Raw genomic sequence first — 18519 nt, forward strand, 5'->3', positions numbered from 1 at the left:
ATATCTTCACTTGGCGAGACGTGGTAAAGCGCGTCAGCGTGTGGGTGTGGTGGCAGTTGCGGTTTTTGAGAGTGAAACACGAGGACTTTCGGGAAATCTTGATTCAGTCCGGTGAGTCGAAGGTAAGCGGCCCCGTTGGTCGCGAGGGTGGCGGTGTGGTGGAGCAAGCCTTTCAGCTTCGCGGCACTCTAGAGTGCTCGCGTGGGCGAAATCTACGGAACACGTGTCTATCGCAGACAAGCGATGAGGCAACAGTATAAGTCTAGACGTTGCGGGGAGCGATCGCAGTGTATGTAGCCTTGGTGAGTGTATAAGCGGAGCGGTAGATTTGGAGTGATGGGGGACGCAGAAGCCGGGGTATATACAAGACGAACGCAACAGTAGGAGCATCCCCTCGAATGCGCCCCCATGTAGGGAACACGTGTACGCAAGCCACTTTGCATGACTGCTGGTGGGGGAGCACGAATGACGACAGACGTGATCGCATTGGCATTTCTAAGCACTGGGTTAGAGACGGTGTGGTGGTGATGAGTCAGTTCAGCAGACCGGCGGTTACTCTTCACGATGTTGGGAGCAGTTCAGCAGACTGGCGATTGCTCGTTAAGATCTTGGGGGCCCTTCTCAGGCATTCTTCGCAGTTCTCAACGGACACGGGAAATCAGCAGCGCTGCACGGTTCGTGCTTGCGTTTCCTCGCGCAGGAAACGAACCGTGTCGAAGTCTGACAGGCGTATGTCGGCTGTCGCAGTCGTCACTCTGTTGCCTACCTTTGGTCGGCTGTACTAACCGTCACTGTCGCCTATCCTTCCTCGACTGTCGTAGGCGTCACCCTGTCGCCTACCTTTTTTTTTTCATCGGATGCTGCACGCGTCACTCTGTCGCCTACCTTTCGTCGGCTGTCGTAGGCGTCACTCTGTCGCCTACCGTTCGTCGGCTGTCGCAGTCGTCACTCTGTCGCCTACCCTTCGTCGGGCCACAGTCGATGCAGAATCGCCTCCAGCATTCAGCACATTACACGCCGGGAACGACAGGCATGAAGCGCATACCACTGTTGCATGCGCTCTTCAGACAAAGATCCAAAAAAGTGTATCGGCGCTGAATGCGCATGCGGGTCGTCGTTTTGCGCGAGGGCTTCGATTGGGACTGCAGGCAATCTGGCAGTCAACGCTGGGAGCTCGTTATGGTTTGAAGCCTGCTTTTCAGTTCTGCTTCATAGGTCTCCTGGAGCAGAGGCCAGATTGAAAGGCTGCAGAAAGTTTGGACCTCGTAGCTACTTTTCTGTGTCCAGAGCTCCACGTGCATCTCATTCTCCACTAGGTGCGGGCTCAAGCTGTAAAGAGTCAGCTAGTTTTCGACGGGATGAAGCATCCTTACCGAAGGAAATCTCAGCACGCCTTGTTCTCTCTTTCTATGCCTGGATGACCACGAGACGAGTTCATCGCCAAGTCCGCAGTCACTCAACTGCCACCACTCCGAAAACAGTGCTTACCGCTTGTCAAAATGACACCCGCCGGCGGGTGGCGGTCTGTGTCTGTACCTGTGTTCTCTTTATACCGTCCGTCTCCATTCCACGCTAGTGCCTCTTTTAGTCGTGATACGCCGTCCGGAAGCCTGCAACGGATACTGCCGCCCTCCCGGAGGCAGCACATCCAAGCCCCGGAACGAAACCTGTACAGCTGCAGTGCAATCCACTTCCGACACTCTGGCCCCGCCCTTCTTTCTGGAGGATGGTACTCGGCAGAAAATGACAAGAAGATCGGCGTCTTCTTCGGACTTGCCTTCTGCCATCAACTGGACGGCGCGGGCGCTCTAGCCCTGTGCCCTACACCGTACGAATCGGCATGGCAGGTACGCAGGGACTGGAAATGGCAAATCCCTGAGAAGGGAGGCGACCCGGACAGGTGGACTGTGCTGAGTCTTTTGACATTGCCGATCCGGTGGAGCGCCGGCAGCGGCTCAACTAAAGGCTTGTTACTGCCTTGTTCGGATTCCCTATCTGGGACTGCGGGACAGGGAACACATTATCCGAGGACAGCAGGTGTCCGAGAATTTGGGTTTTTGTGCACCAAGAAAGTGGACAAACATCTGAAGCTGCGTGTACACCCGAACAACATGGGTCCCTCAGACATAAGCAATCTCGTTCGTGTTGTTGCTGCCAAGCAAATCAACGATGGTGAGGACAAGGACAAGAGTAGCTACTGTACCAATCTGCACAGCACTAGGCACAAGGGACTCCGAGACACTGGGACTGTGGATCCGACATGCAGCGCAGCGTACTTACGGACCGCACCTGCCCCTCTTTGATGTTTTACGTCGGAAGCTTAGCATCTTCTGTTCCACCTCGTTGTCTTGGCATGCCCGGTCTTTGATACGAAGTAGCTCAGGTCAGTTAAGTTCGCAGAAGTGGTTAATGCTTTCCAGAGAAGTTTTGCGGTATACTCGTTGTCTTGAGCTCGCACGGATCACCTAAATAATATCTCTTGGTGCCTGCGGTTTTTCTTCTGGGACACCGCTCACGTGCCCTTTTGGGTACTTCGATGCTTCTAGCCACGGAGACCGTATCCTTGTTCATCGTTGCCGGTGGCGGAACCCGCTGCAAATGCAAAGCTAGCACGGAACTTGAGACGCTCACTTTCGTTCCATGCCGCCTCGTGGCTGAGTAGAGAAACCTTAGGCCATTGCTCGGAAGTTTCGGAGTGATTGAATTTCGCGACTATACTGCGTGCTTTTTCCTTTCTCTGTCATCTCATTTGCTGTAACACTCTCGTCTCTCAGAAAACGTCCTAAAGTAAGTACTATGGACAACTTACATGCTCCATACACAGTAGACTGGAGACCAATAGATAGGTTGGATTCACCGATCAGCAAGTGAAGCTGTAGAAACAGTGACGACGAGTGCGTCACTGCCGGAGAGGGTCTACTCTACCCGCGCCCTGACGTCTATCTTCGTCGCGGAGGAATGACGTTCCATATTGCGTTACTCAAGATTTACCTCGCGTTCTTTTGTTTGGAGAGTTGTACTATGATGAGTCGCGGTCGTGCCAGCAGTCACGAGCCGTTGACCAGAGTGTTCTTGGTTGCTCTTCACTAGCCCAGTGAAGTTCACCGTGTCAGGATGTCATAGAACACACTTTTCATCTAGGCTTAGTGATACATCGTAGAGCTGCTTTGTGTCTCTTGCTCGCTTTGAAAGACGGCTTCATTCTAATCATCAGCTCGCGTCTCAACGTTCGCCTTCAGGTGCTCTTTGGTCAGCCATCAAGCGACGAGTCCACTTCCTCAAGCCTGTGCTTTCACCAAAGGCCATTGCATTGATCGCAAACGGTTTCGCTCGCATGCACAAAAGAGATCTTGAATTATTCCTTGGCTTGGCTGAACAAGCTGCTCAACGCGTTGAGGTATCGTGCAACACCTCGCTTGTATGCTCTTTAGACTTAACTCAGTTTTTCACTTCAAGGACACTTTGGTCTCCTTTCTTTAAATTTAATATTATATGGTGCGTTACCTCATCGATATAACAGTCGATCATAATTCTATTGGGCTGTTGTACTTCCACAACGTGGGAGACAAAGGTGGTGGACTTTTCTGCGCTTTCCTTGGGCCGCTCTCCGCACCAGCTCATCAGCAAGATTTAGGCGTCCCGCCCGTCCCGTACTAACGTAGCACTTCTCTTCTGCATCTCCTGAAGTGCAGGTCAGCTTACCCGAGGGCGTGCGTAGCTACTTTACCTCTCTAGAAGGGTGTGCTTTCGAGTGCCGACTTTGTAACCCCGGCTGTGATCGTGAGCTTTTGTGCCGGGACACTCTCCGTGTGCTGGGTGTCCGTACGTCTTCAGCAATTCGAGGGTCGTGATTCTGCCATCTTCCTGAATGCTCTGGCTCGTCTAGAAATAACTTATCCTCGGCTAATGGAGCTCTTTGCAGATCATCTCATCCGGGTATGTCTTGCTACTGAGGAGAGGTGACGAAGGACTCCCAGGGGCCAGGAGATCTCTTCGCCCGTAGATACACCTTCAGATGGCTCATCAACTGACCTTTCCTTTCGAAAACACACTTCTGGAAGCTCCAGTATCCTCATTATTTTCTTTGAATATCGAGGGCGTGCGTGCTCCAGTCAAGACAGTGCTTCTTAGCTGATCTCCTGAGCCTATGGCATTCTGAGTAAAGCAGGTTTCTTCAGTGATGCCGCACAGAAAAACGTCCATGCTGTTGTTCAGAGCCGGGCGAGGCTCCGGATCAATCTTCTTTTTCGTGTCTTGAGAAATGCGTTACTTTCTTTCTTGCTTGGAGAAATACCAGGAAATTCCAGCACACACAGCTACGTATCTGCGACCGTTCTCCTTCTGAGAGACGCATGCCTGCTACTCGATGTTAGGGAGGAAAGGGATTATTGGCTGGCCGGGTATAGTCACATATCGCAGTTTGAGCCCCTATGGCCCGCTATAACCCGTAGTGCTAACGGTCCTTCACCTTCAGGCTTCTTGGCCAGACTGGTGGCACGGGGACCCTCGCCAGCTCTGTTCAGCAGCATGTGGCTCAGAGATGACATTGCGAGGAAACCTAACAGGACTCCCGGAAGGCTCATGCGCGCTGGCAGTCGCATCGTTGGCTTTCAGTACCCGGAGTGGTCTGCGACGTCTTTGCAGAGATGTGAAAGCTGCGGTTTCTCTCTTCAAACTCGTGGGTACCGGATATTCCCGTGTCGCATTTTTTTCTTTTTTTGCTTTTAGAATGACAGCAAAATCGTATATGATGAGCAGCATTTGGCCTTGATCGTAAACGCTTACGGGAAGTGAGTTTCTTGGACACCCGCGCAGCTCCGTGGTTACGCGTGTCGAATCTTCTGTCTTCATGGTCACACAGCACAGGTGTACGTATCCTCGTATGATTTCTGAGCTATCTACGGTTATCCAATTTAGTCATGTAGTGATAGTCTGGGTGACGGAGGCAGCAGAAGCAAGAAGAAGCCGAAGTTATTCACTTTTACTGTCTCTACTGCTTCGCGACAGACCAGCCAACGACTCGGCTGCTGACCGCGTGCTGGGTGGGGGGGAGGGACTCCAAGTGGGGAAGATGCATATACAATCGAATATACGCGTGTGTATTTATGGTTATATTATGAGGAACATATATATATATATACTCACGGTTACACTTGCAGCTCGGTAGTTCATCAGTTTTGAGGGGGCTATACAGGTTGGAAATCCCTTTGGAGTTCAGGCATGCGGGGCCGGTCTACCGGTAGCAAACGGCATACTTTTCTTCCAGTGGCTTTTCCTGTGAGTTCAGAAGCGTCCGAAGAAGACAATTTTGTCTGCACACTTTGTTGGCCAACTGGTGCGGTGGGGCCGCGCCTTCCAAACGGGGTATTTCCAGTCCGGCTGTCAGTGGCTGTGGCGCGTCGTCCGGAGAGCATTTCACTGCTACTTTTTTTGGTTTGTATGCAGGCTTTCCGAATGCGAGACAGCTTGTGCACTGTTTGGAATCCTGGCGCGACGGATCGAGCGACAGGCATTGGAGTTCACGCCCCAGGGCCTTGCTAACGTCGTTAACGGGTGCGGGGCGCTCCAGCTAGGACATCGGCGCCTAGTTTTATGCATATGTTCAGTGCAGGGCAGAAGCAGTGGGCTGAATCTGCAGTGCAGGAGTATATGACAGACAGGCGTAGTGATCACTGGCTGGTTTTCGGAGATGTCGGCACTTGGTGAGTCGGAATCTCTATACCAGTGTAAGAGAAGCAGACCCCCAGCATCTCCTAATGGAGATCTACGAGAATGAGTGGTGCCACTGGAAGTTGCGGAACTAACTCTTTTCGTGGCACTACTGGTTTCGCGGTCCCACCTTGTTGCTAAACTACTTCGACTTCTGTGAATGAATTGGTCCGGCTCCTTAGTGCCTCAACAGGGCTCTTTCCTCTAATCAAGGTAGAGCTGGGCGCATGTCGCTCGCGTCTTGCTGCGTTTCTTACGGGAACATCTATAGTAGCCAGGCAGTCCAATAGTTTTGTGTTCGTATGACCCGCCCCCCGTTCTTCTCTTTGGTCCGCATACCAAGGGTAGCAACTACATTGTGAACACAGTAAACACAGAACTACTTTAAGCTTTGCACCAGACTGCTTCTGACGTCAGAGGGAGGCTGCGTACGTGTCTTCTTGGTCAGGTTCTACCGCGTGGCTTACAGGGACGACCCGATGATGACGGCCTTGGTTCCTGAGGTGCTGAAGAATGCTCAGCAGTTTGAGGCGCAGCATGTGGCGAATTTGCTTCAGGGCTACGCATGGCACCAGGCTGCCCTCGGAGGCGTGGCAATGCGGACAGGGAGCTTACACAATCAGGTCTTGACGTGTCTTGCAAAGCAAATAGTGAGCCTTCTAGAGCACCATTTTTGCGTGAGTGGGACAATCTCGGTCTGTTTGCGAACACCGACACCGGTGTGCTGTTACATACGGTCACCCCTTTGAGTGCGCCGAGCTCCATAGGTTCCTGCCTCATCCTCGGTGTGAGGCCGGTCACCGGACCCGCTATCTAGAGCCCTCCTGGGCTTTGACAAGTTTGCGTCTGCGGTGGCTAGTAATCTTTTTTTCAGTCGCCAAGTCTTTATTCTGTACGATAGCCGTGTGTGGTAATCTTGCAGCCGCGCATACGCCAACGTCTGGGACCCGTTGAGGCTGCTGCGTGTGCGAGCGCTCTGGCAACCAGCAGTATCGAGGTACGCATTCAAAAGGAATCAGCTGAGCTAACGTCCTTTCGTTGATATCTACTGAAGCGCCCGCACGCCCGATATGAATGAGCGGGGTCGATACCTGTCCGTGAACTCATGCATACTGAATCACCTCGTATGGGCAATTACAGATGCGGTTTCACAGTGACGGCACCATGTTGATACCTTAGCTCGACAGCAGAACGTCCTACGCCTATGTATACAAGACACTTCAGTTCACACATCGGCGCGCGTATGGATAACGAAGACGAGACCGTCCTTTTCGAAGGGCTCCTCGGTGTCACGTACCTTGTATGTCTTTCTTGGTGCCTCTTTGGATCTGAACTTTTGAGCCAGAGCACGCTGGTTTACTTTCGAGAGAGCTTCACGATTGCTGGGGCTGCAGAGTAGGGATCGGTCTTGATTGCATACCGCACGCGTACTCGGACCAATCCCGCGTCACTGTCAATAGTGACCGGATAGTAAGGTAGTTCCAGTTTTGGACAGTAAAATGCGATGCGATTCTCGTGCAAGTACTCGACAGGCCCGGTCTGTTTGGTTGTCACCCTGTATACAAAGGTGTGTCGGTACACAGATATTTGTGCTTTTGCCACTATTCTCCTGAGCGCGAGATTTAGTTGCGAAGCAGACTGCTTTGCTTATTTGGATATCCGGGGAGCATTCTAGCCGTCCAGCTGTCCTTGTTTTCACCCGTTGCTTTTCCTCGTTGTGATGAGCAGGACAGGACAGCTGTGAAAGTGATCAGTGATATCATCGCGGAATGGAGAACGTCTTGCCGGCCGGACCAGTTTGCTCTTATATTATACTCTCTAAGCAAGCTGAAACATCTTTCAGCAGGTATGGCTTCAGGTGATCTCCCGGTCGTCGAAGGGCCCCAAGGTCCTGCTTCAAGGCAGTGGGAGAGAAGCTTCATCAACGTGTGCCGAAAAGTAATGCCGAGAAGGAGACTTCAAGCTTTCACGCATGGAGTACATACCCGTGCTTACGCGGGAACCCCCCCCCCTCAGAGAACTGCTACAGCGCGGAGCCAAGGCAACTCAGCGCGGCCAGCTGAAGTGTTAAATGAGACGACAGATTTGGTGGATTTCATAGCGTATGTAGTCATAAGCGCACAACACTTCGGACGTTTCCTGCTGGATCTAGTGAGAGTGCGATGCCTGAGACAGTGTGCCGGGCGCCTTGTCAAGGCTCTAGATTTTTTCCCGTGCACCTCTGGAACTGGACGCGCGACGTAGTTTTGTGGTGCCGCTTCGACACTCAGGCATTTGTCCTCTGCGTCAAGCACGAGAACATCCGAACTTCCCTCACAGTTTCTTTTGGTGCGTTGCAGAGTTCTTCCCGCAAATGACTCCAGCAGTCCTGACCCGTCTTCCAGAGTTCAACGAGCAGTCGCTCGTTATGCTACTGCATGCATACAGCAGAGTAAGTCGAGGTGGGACATTGCCCGCGGCTGGTGCCGGCCGGAGGCCAGATCCAGGCAACTGGGGAGCAAGATATATTTTCTTTATACAAGTTCAAGCACAGGTCCATTTTTGCAGCAGGCTGTTTTTCTTCCTTCTTTTTCTAGCAGAAAAGGTGTGCTACTGAAGACACTCCCAAGCCAGGTCTGTCCAAGCGTGCCTCTGAGAAGTGACCGAGAGAACGCGCACGGCACTGGCCGGGCCCACCGGACACGCAATCAAATTTACTAGGAGAATAAAGCCGTTTCCGTCTCAGTGAACTGACCATTCAAAAAGCATGTCACTCTTGTGGTCAGTCGTTAACGACCCTAGTGCACTCGCACACGCCCAGAGGGCAGAGAATCGTTTCGGGCTATGATGACTTGGGTCTTGTTTGTTCTTTGCTCGAGACCAGGTGAGTATGCACACCGGCTGAGTTGAACGCAAGCCGGAAAGATTTCGAAAGCGGTAGTGCGGCAGAAGTTCCGAGTAGAGCATATGCCTTTTCTCAGCACGGTTACATTGATTTGCTTGATGATGACCTCATCGGATGTCAGGTGTCCGAGTTTTATGTGTATGTTCGCAAGGCACATGTAACTGACGGCACACTCTTGTCGGCCCTGAGTAGCCGTCTTAACCCTCAAATTGTCAACGAACTACCCACCCACGCCGCCGTTATGACGCTGTACGCCCTTGCGTCTGTAGGACTTCGTTCTCCATTGACTGAAGCTCTGCTCACTCGTTTGGCTGACGCGGGTCATCCTCAACGGCTGGCGAAGGGTGCAAAAAGTTCGGAATTGCTGAGAAGTCCCAATATCTCGGATGGAAACCCCAGTCCTTCACCAAGGGCTTCCTCCGTTGATGGTGAGGCGCCAGTATCTGCATGCACACGAGCCTCTCTCTACCCGGTAACGGTTGTTGCTACAAGCGACACGACCAGGTGGTCTGCTGAAGGTCGCAATCTAGGAGCTTCTTGTCTCTCTTCCTTTTCTTCAGGGGACTCTTCGTCTTCAGACATCTTTCTACCGGATCGTTCTTCTTCCACCTTACACTCTTCGTGCGCTCTCCCAGCCTCCCCTGCATCGTCGTCGCCTTGCTCGTCTCTCCCGGCGGTAGCAGGGACTTCGTCCCTTCTCTCTTCTTTCTCTCTTGTCCGTTCTCTCGCCTGTGATAACCAGTCAACCCAGGAAAGAGTGCCGGTCAGCTCGCCGAGCGCGTCACCCCCCCTGGGGTCTCAAGCCCGGATTCCTTGCACGTCCCGGGGTCATGATCATTCAAGAGAACGGAGCGAGCGCGCCCAGCCTCTCCTGCCTGCTAATTATGCTGGAAGCATCATGATGTCGTTGCTAAAACTTGGAGCAAGCGACCGTGTCGATATAATTCACCTTGTCTGCGGTAGGCGATATACATTGTGAGCCCCGGAAGTAGCATCTGCTTGATCCAGGGGGGTTTCGGTTAGTTTAGCGTGCTGACTACACTTCCTGCCTGAATCTTTTGACGGTAGTGGAGGGTTCGCCTTTTGGGTGCTTTTCGGCTTGTTCGAAAGACGAAGACGCTAAACATTGTAGCTATCGATCCAAGGGTCCTCTTCGAGAAAAATAGCCCCATCGGGAATTTCTTTAGAGATAAGTTCCGCGACGTTCAGGTGCGTCGTTGCCTCTCCGGTGCGTGCATCTGCCGGTGTCTGCTATCGTTCTTCCGGTTTGGCAGACTCTATTTTTGATAGCTGTTTTTTTACAGCCGGCTGACTACGGGCTCCGGTGGTGTGCTGCCACTACCCGATAGGTCGCCACGGCTCCTCGTGCTACCAGATTTCTTTTCTCCGTATATCTGTACGTACAGTTTCTCTCTGGAGACATATGCTTGCTTCGTTCTCAGTTTCGCTTCCGGTGGAAAATCATAGAGTTTTTCCGTCCGTCGTTCTGCGGTATGTTGGCTGTGACTCGATGCAGACACCGTTTCCACTGCTCGTCCTCAATCCTTGACGCCACAGCAGCTTGCAAATATCGCGTACTGTTTGGCTCATTTTGCGCAAGCCAGTCATTTCTGGAAAGGCCTTTCAGGAGTGTCTTCTGCTGAGAGTCCGGGAGAGGGCCGCGGTCCCAGTCATCAGGAGATTCAAGACAACGAGGTGCTGGTTCAATCCATTATAGCGAGCTTGGAAGTTATAGTTTCTCATGCCCTTCTTGACATGGATAAGGTAGGCTCTTACAGGGCACGTCAGAACCACACAGGTCCCGATGGCACCCTGTGGACGAAAGATGAGTCCAGATTCTTCTTGAGACACTCTGTCGGCAAGACATCAGGTGACTGAAGCAGTCTAGGAATGGCAAGGGGGAGAGGAAGCAGGCTAGTTCAATCAGTCCCTGCACAGCTAATTCGGGGGTGGCTGTTTTGAGCTCGACCCGGATTATATTTGGCATTACCTTTGGCCAAGACGTCGAAAATAGCTCTAGTAATTACGGAGTAGCGTGCGAGTTGCTTATGCAGACAGAGTCAGCGGTACAATACCGAAAGACCCAACAGTGACGGTCTGCCAAATACAAACACTTCCAGTGTGCTGTTGTCGTGCACCGTCACATCAGAGACTAATTTCTCGTCTTCTTTTCTTGTGCATTGTCTGTATCAGTTTACGCCTCAGCTGCTCAGCAGTCTGTGCCTCTCTTTGGCGTTCCACGAGCGCGGCTTTCTAGAACTCCGTCCTGCCACCAGGAAGTGGTTTTCGGCCGTCTTTCGGCGACGTAAGCTGAGCTGTCGGCTGCACGTGAGAAAGTTGTTTTTCCGACGCGTGTAATCCAGCGTTACGGAGTAACGTAGAAGGGCGAGACCTCCTACCTGCCTGCGGGACCAGAGATGTGTCGAGAAAGTGCGGTATTGTGAAGTGTATCTTCCACCTTAGAGGGACTTGTCATTGGCTTGTCTTCCGGTCTCAGGAATGTTTACGTTGAAACAAAGAGTGCAGTCGTTCGATGGACTTTGGCTTGTCAGCGGGGGAATTCCCTTGCATCTAGTAGCGTGTTGGAGATCCGTGCGAAGAAGGGAGAGAATGGATACGGTCCGTCTAGGAGTGCATGGGGGTGATGTTATTAGGTACTAGTTTGGCGCCCAACGTCCGGGATTGCGTTTTATGCCTGGTTGTCTGCCTCCACACATTATACATGGGATATAAGGAAGCACCTGAGTGAGTGTATGACGGCCATCTGCTGTCTTCCTAGACGGCACGGAGGACGAACAGAGAGTGTGGAAGCTTCTTCTTGTATTCAGGCTCGGGCTGTGTGATGCCAGCACAAAAATACTAGACGTGTAAGGCTCATGGACGAGCCAGGGACGTCCGTCATTCTAGGCGTGGCAAACGGGTCTCTTAGCACCAGGGGTGTGGAGATCGTGTGTGGTTGCAGATGTCCGTATTAAACACAGTTTTTTGTCCGAGACGTGCCAACGGTACGTCCAACCCTGTCAAGGCGAGGTTTTTAAAACACGGAAAGGTGTTCCTGTCCCAGACGGAAACTCGAGGGAAACCGCAGTGGTCTAAGGGAATAAGCGTCTTAGTGATGCCTCCTTCCCTTCTAGGCGCTCTCTACGTCGGCGCGGCCGTGTTCTACAATCCTGAGTCACGACGATCGTCAGTGTGGTTACCCCCTGGTAATGCTCAAGGCTTTTCACGGGGAGAGCATTTGTTGATTTTCCTGACGCCTTTTTTCCGCAGTATCGGTTGCTCTCGAATCTTGTTCTCCCTACGTGGCGACTGCTTTTCTCGGGGCAGCTGCCACGACTTGTTCTTCGATCCCCTTGGAAACCTTGCGACCTTTGATTGTTAAGGTCGGACATTCGCTTCGCAGTCTCAATGTGCTTGCCTTCCTTCAAGTTCTGGTAAGTGTAGGACGAGGGAAGTCTGTCTGGAGAAACCCGGACGGAAAATCATGGATTTGTGTCGACGAATTGCTAGTCGATAGTTTGCAAGTATCACATTATATGGCCGATCGCTTTCTTCGGTATCCTCTGACCGATGTTTGTTCACCCGACTCCATTCGAACTTCCACCTGCCGTCCATGCCAGCCATTAGTGCTTGGATTATCTGCAAGCACAGATGTCTCGCATGCTGTTCTTTTCTTGTACTTTTACTCCATTTGCATTCTCCTGAGGCTCCTAACTGAGGCCCCCAGGCTTTTTTGAGTCGCTGTAGAGACACGATCACTGAACACTTTCGGCAGCCTTCTGCCTTTGGTTAGCGGTTACCATTGAGTCCCTTCACTTCTCTGCTGGCCCCCGTGCCAACTAGCCTACGTGTCAGCGACTTTCTATTGCGCCGGTCCGCGTCCTGAGTTCCCGCTCAGTCTTATGGAAGGTGCGACAAGGTGGTATACGCTCTTCGCTCTCATCGTCTTACCGGATAAACAAGCTGAGGCCCGCGCCGAGGCCAGTAAGGACCCTCGAAACACTATTGGAAGCCTGGAGGGGCAGAATCTCGTGGGGTTCCGTTTCACACTTACGTTTACCGTCGTCTGCCTTCAGTCTTGGCCCCTGCCTCCATGAAGCGTACTCGGGGCTTTCTAGACAATGACTGACGTTCCTGTGAGGCCACTTACTATCGCCTCAGCACGCGGTCAGCTGTACAGGACCGTTTGTAGGTAGCAGGATCTCTCAAGCGTACACACCCGGCAGATACGGCGGCGCACACTCACTCTCGGATCATCTGTGTGTGGTCGCTTGTTGCTGTGCAGTCAGGAGTTACGGCGATGCTGTCTTCTGCTTTCGTTGAGGGACTGAGAGAAACTCAGAACGACTCGAGTATCTTTTGGCCTTCTGCAGGGAAACCAGGAGCGCCCGTCTCACGCATGCGTCTGACTGTTCAGCAGGATCTCTTGACAGGATTACTTTCAGCATGCCAAGAAGAATTGCTGTGCCGTATAGCTTCAGCTGATGTTGCCATTCTTTTTTCCTCTGCTCAGATTCTTGCGTCGGTACACCCGCTTGTTTATCTTCCGTACGCTAAGTTCAAAGGGATTGAGGATGGCATCCGAGACGCGGTATCTGCTAAGTCCGTCTTCTCTTCGCAGTTAAAAAAGACAGGGAGCGGGGAGAGCACTGTCAGCTCCGCTCAAGTGAGTCTTAGAAAGGAACCCGGTTTGCACACAGATCCCGCGTGTAGAGAAGCTGATTCGAGACAGTTTACTGCGGAGGGCGCATTGAACTGTTCAGATACTACACCGTCTCGCAGTCGTGACGGTCGCTCAAAGTCTTGCCCGTTCTTCGTGGATTCCCTTCGGCTCTTCCAGCCGTTTGATCTCTTTACGGATGAAACAATCTCTTTCGTCAAGGCTAACGCAGCTCCAATACCACTGCCTTGTCAGAGTCCTGAGGTGCTTCTCGGTCATTGGCGCGAGCAGCTTCTCCCCAGCGCAGTCGCACTTGATGCTGCTCAGTTTGTAAGTGCCAGTGCAGACGGCAGCAGGGTCGAAGAACCGAAGCACCTACCAAGGGACAACCATGATGGAAGCGAGACTGTGCTTGTTGGGGGGCGGGTTGCGTCTGGTCAGCCGCGCGACGAAGCCACGAGGACAGTTTCCATGTGTGATTCAGTCTCCGCTTCATCAGTGGATCTCGGTACCGAGGAAACCAAGTTTGCACGGGCCTCTGCTTTTGAGGCTCAGCCCGGACTTCGTGCCACTGTCAGAGCGACAGAATTCCTTCTTGAGGAGCAGCGGAGGTGCCTCATTGAAGTGCCGCAGGAACTTCCCCATAGTGAGCTGAGACATGCAGGTGGCACGCACCAGACTGCCGCGAGAGGCGTGGGGCCTGACTCGTATCTTGATGATTCTAGAGCGGGGCATACTTTTGTAACTCCATACGAGGTTGTGGCACGTTTGCTCAGGTAAGAACCGAAGGTTTTGTCCTCGGTAAACCATGTATCTGCAAAGCTCTGGAGAGGAGGGGCCTAGGAGGGAATGCCTGGTTCGGACTGAGCAGTGGCGGCTCCGACTCCCGTCTGAGTAGTCACCGGGGCATTACTCCGCTGTTATTGCGGGAGCCGCAGCTTTGTCAACCGGTTAAGGGAAAACGTCTTGGATGTAGGTTCACCAGAAATGCTGTGTACGCTGACCTGACCCTGTGTTTGGCAGAGAGATGGTCCAGTCTTTTTTTTATGTCTTGAACGCACATAGGCAAAGCAGCTATTCACGCGCACGAGAGTTAGGGGTGGATGTGTTAATCGTTCAAGCTGACGGGGGCTGGACTAGGGCAGGTGAAGGGCCAGAACGGTTGAAAGTTCACCCTGCAGTTCAGGCTCCGCAGTACTGAGATGCAACTCACCACAAGACGTCATGGAGGAGTCGAGCCAAGGTGCATGCAACTTTGAGGCGCTGTGTGTTAAATCCTCATGGCAGCACGGTCTCTGGCCTATTCTTAGCCTTTTTCTTCGTTACGACTAGAACTGCGGAGTACCTTTGGATACGCTCAGGGATACCCATGAGTAGAAGGTGCCACGCACTGCTTCGGAAGCAAGCGGAATGAAGGCTGGGGGCTCGTTCCTGCATTTTTCAGATACTCAGAAACGAAACAGCGTCTCAGTCAAACCAGAGCAGACGAGCGCGTAGAGGCAAGCGCGGCGGCATCAAGCCTGACTCCGATTGCTGTTCCCGGGAGATCTACGGAGGCCGCAGTTGAGTTTTTAGCCCTCGTCGTTGCAAGTCTGGCCTCAGCAATCAGGCGCCACGTCTTTCTGTTTGATCCTCTTCTCTTGGCCGCAGCAACTCGGGCAGCTGGAGAGGCAGGTAAATGCGCTGCATTTGATCGTGCCGTAGTTATAGTGCGCGTCGGAACTGAAACGTGTTTCACGCAGTTACTGAGTAGAAGCCGGGACAAGTGTCTGAGACCGTTCTAGCTTCCTCCACACGCGTGTTAGCGGTGGCTCAGAATTAGGGGCAAGACGCAAGCTCGTGAAATTTGTGTTTTTGTATGAGTAAAGCAGGAGATCTTGCTTGTTTTCAGAGAGCGAATAAAACTCCCTGTGACCTCTATACGTGTGTGTGTAAATTGTTTCAAGAAAGCAGCAAGTCATGACTCTTTCCATCGGTCAGTGCGAAACAGTAGTAGATGGGGAGGCACTTTAGCTCAACAAGTATGGAATAGAAAACACTTACAATACACAGCGATTTCGCGGTCTCTGCATTAAATGTCGGACCTACGCTTCGCTGCAACCTTGCGGGCGTGTACTTTTGTTGCACCAGGCTTTCAGGACCCCCATTTCTATGCTACTAGCATCGCTCGCATTTCCGCAGTCATTTCTCACCACCGTTCGCAAGCACAGTCTAACGAAGGAGTACACTCGGACGGCGCGCCAGGTTCCCCTGAGGATCTGTCGACGATACCGATCGAGGCCTTCGCGGATCTTCTAGACGGACTAGCAGCGGCATCCTACAAGATGACAGGCGAAGAGTGTGGCTTGCTTGATTTTTTGAGAGATAAGCTAGACCATATCGCTTCCAGTGTGAGTATACCGCACGTTAGTTACCAGTTCCGGAGAACGCGCAATCAAGTGCATCAGTTGGCTATCCTGACCTGTGAATCTTTGAGCAGTCCGAGCACGTGTGAATCCATGGAGATTCAGGCAAGTTTGGTTCACCGCATTCAATTTCCGTTGGTACGAGTGAAAAGGCTCAAGGGGATTGTTCATTTTGCACACGAGCAGCTCGGCCTAACCGCTCCACCAAAAAAGGATCCTCTCTTTTTTCTTGTTAAAGTAAATGTAAATTTAAATCGGCATGTGTTGAGTACATATTCTTGTGGAAAACTAGGTTTCAGAAAAGGAAAAAAGAGCAGCTTTTGCCACGCTGCACCAACAATGTCGCAGATTCTCCAAGAGAGACGTGGTCCTCCTAGAGTGTCGGGACTGTGTAAACCGGTGAGCCGCAGAGCGCGTTCACACACCTGTGGAGTGTAGGAGTCCGAGCTCGTGAAGTCCGCGTCACAGTCCGATTGTCGTGGATGGAGATTCAGTCAGCTTTCCCTTCGGACGCCTGTTACAGAAGAGCATTCGTTTTCGCTTGTAACGTCCCCGTTACAGGGCAAACTGATGGCGCCAGAATATATTAACCGCTAGCACCGAACATGCCACGCAGTCCACACTCTTTCCACCCCTACACGTGCCGCCCTAAGTTGTTGAAACTGCACTGAGTATATACGTCTAAATGCGCCCGAGTCTCCAGATAACACAGAGAAAAGGAACGTTCTTCCCGCCGGGCCGTACTTTGTCCCGGGCCTCCCCCTGATCGCCTGAGTCCTTTAGCTCCTTCAGTTTTCCGGCGGGTCGGGTTGTTGCGTGTCGGTGTCCCGTTTACAGCACCATTTGCTCCCTCGTCTCCTTTCCTCTCTCCGACGTGTCGACGCCCTGGACGAGCCTGTGCTGCTTTTCGTTTTACACCGACAACTATCGCTTATTCTCAGCCGACTACGCCGTGTCCGTGCGTACTCTACCGTCCACACGCCTCATCCCCTCTTTTCATTCGGTGATCCCGTCCCGTCTGCAGCCTGCAGTTCCTTAGTCAGTACAGGCGAACGTGGTAGCTTTTGCTCTGCCGGGAGCGACCAAACTACACCGCAGCAGGAGCAAGAACAGTCCGGTTCTCGAGGCCAAGTATCGTCACTGTCACTGCGGGCGGCAAGACCTTCGGAGGGATGCGCGCCGGCCTCTATAGTTTTGCATCCTCTTGTAGCTACTTTGTTCTCAGTATTCTCCACGCCGCCAGCAGCTAAGCGTCTAGCAGACGGCGTTCTTCAGCTTTCCACGGGCGTTCGTTCGGATATCCGTGTAAGCTCTCAGCTTGCCATGCAAGGGAAAGGGGGCGAAAGAACGGGTGAAGCTGATTTTATATCTGGTGAAAAATTGTCGAGCAAAGGTCTGGGCATCAACGGGTCTGTCCCGACGTTCGATTCTCTCTCAGAAATGCTTGAATCATCACCAACAGATTTCTCTCTGTTTGCTACGTCGACTTACATGTCGAGCATTAATTTTCTGTCCGCGTTGATGATCTGGCTTTCGCGGGCACGCCTACACGGGGAAGTGGAATTCACTCACCATCTGAACTTGGGCCCCCTGCCGGCTGAGTATGTTCCCCCGGTGGGCCGATCTGCAGCCGGTGAATGTTGTGTTGCAGAGGGATTTTCTGCAGACAATACTACGTCGTTTTCGCTCCTGGCCGGGGTGTCTTCTCACCTCTCTTTGTGCCACTCGCCCGTTGCAGAGCGAAACTCAGGCACCGGAAAAGATGAGATGACAGTTTTTCCTGGAAGCTCACACCATGTGTCGGCAGGCGGGCGACAGATGCGCGGTACCCTGCACTCATCTCCAGTCGCCAGGCTTCTTGTTCCTTCATTTTCATGTTTTAGGGATATGCTGCATTGTTTCGCGTGTCTTTCGAGGCGAGTTCTCTCTCCTCTTCATTTACATGCCGCCGCCGCGTGTGCCGAGTTTCTAACTCCACCGTTGCCTTCTACAAGTCCTGCGCATTTGTCTCCCGTCTGTGCTGGGCTGCGCGCTCTTGGCAAACTGCTTTGGACGTCTGCGCACCGAGGCCACCGGAGCCGTCTGGATCGGGAAGCCGTCGTAGCGAGTCCGTTCCAGAGTGGAAGTACTGAAGCCCTGTCCTCTCAGGCTTCACGACCAGAAGGCAGCTGTGCAGGCGATGGCAGGGACAGCGCGCGCGATTTACTGCACCTGGTTCAGATCACCCTAGGGACTCCGAGAGTCTTCAATGTGACGGGGTACGAGCTTGTGTCACGAAAGGGCGCGGAGGAACTTTCATGGAAACTGGGGTCTGAAAAGGACTGCGAACGTCCTACCCGTAGAACGGCGCGGCTAGAGTGTTCTAGTCCGGCGCGGAGTATCCCAGATCAGAAGCAGGGGCATTGCCGGTTACCGTATCAATTCCATCACCGTCTGCTTGAGATTCTCTGTAACTACGACCTAGGTCGCGTGCTGACTCAACGGGCGGCGTTCTATAGTGGGCCCGGGAGCGGCGGTTGGGAAGAGGTACCTTGTTCCCCTTTCGCTTTCGCGCAGTCTGGAAATCTGCAAGGAAGTCTGCTGAGTTTTTCAGAGGTCGGAAAATCCGGTGGTGAAGGCAGCGCAGCGGACAACGCAAGGGATAGTCCCGAGACGGTAGGAGCACGCCATTCTCAACTTCAGCAGGGTCGTGACCAGCTAGATGATATCGAGTGTAAACGGCTTCATCGTGAAGGACTTCTGGCGGTTTTATCGGCTGGTGACAGGCTACTGGGATGCCTCGATGACCTCATTTATAGCGGCCAACGTGGAGGAAAGCTGCTATTGGCAGATGCCATAAGTGTGGCGTTTTGGTGCTGCAT

At 52.6% G+C, this 18519-nt stretch overlaps 1 protein-coding gene across 1 annotated transcript in view; it reads left to right on the top strand.

Annotated features, from left to right (window-relative positions):
- Nucleotides 1–8: 8 nt before the first annotated feature.
- Nucleotides 9–18519, top strand: part of CSUI_010549 (glycosyl hydrolases family 35 domain-containing protein) — a 19518-nt gene continuing 1007 nt past the window's right edge. Inside the window, exons 1-18 of the mRNA XM_068070652.1 lie at nt 9–2172; nt 3240–3397; nt 3835–3936; nt 4729–4790; nt 5446–5553; nt 6158–6359; nt 6632–6706; nt 7438–7597; nt 8049–8140; nt 8745–9021; nt 9154–9552; nt 10110–10357; nt 10787–10898; nt 11864–12027; nt 12879–14029; nt 14698–14927; nt 15384–15658; nt 16496–18519. The exon at nt 16496–18519 is cut by the window's right edge and continues 364 nt beyond it. Of these exons, the coding sequence (XP_067917372.1) occupies nt 1500–2172; nt 3240–3397; nt 3835–3936; nt 4729–4790; nt 5446–5553; nt 6158–6359; nt 6632–6706; nt 7438–7597; nt 8049–8140; nt 8745–9021; nt 9154–9552; nt 10110–10357; nt 10787–10898; nt 11864–12027; nt 12879–14029; nt 14698–14927; nt 15384–15658; nt 16496–18519 (6512 nt within the window). The 5' untranslated portion in view covers nt 9–1499. The remainder of the gene's footprint in view (nt 2173–3239; nt 3398–3834; nt 3937–4728; nt 4791–5445; nt 5554–6157; nt 6360–6631; nt 6707–7437; nt 7598–8048; nt 8141–8744; nt 9022–9153; nt 9553–10109; nt 10358–10786; nt 10899–11863; nt 12028–12878; nt 14030–14697; nt 14928–15383; nt 15659–16495) is intronic.

Source organism: Cystoisospora suis (genome assembly GCF_002600585.1).
Source record: "Cystoisospora suis strain Wien I chromosome Unknown contig_7747, whole genome shotgun sequence".
Lineage (NCBI taxonomy): Eukaryota > Apicomplexa > Conoidasida > Eucoccidiorida > Sarcocystidae > Cystoisospora > Cystoisospora suis.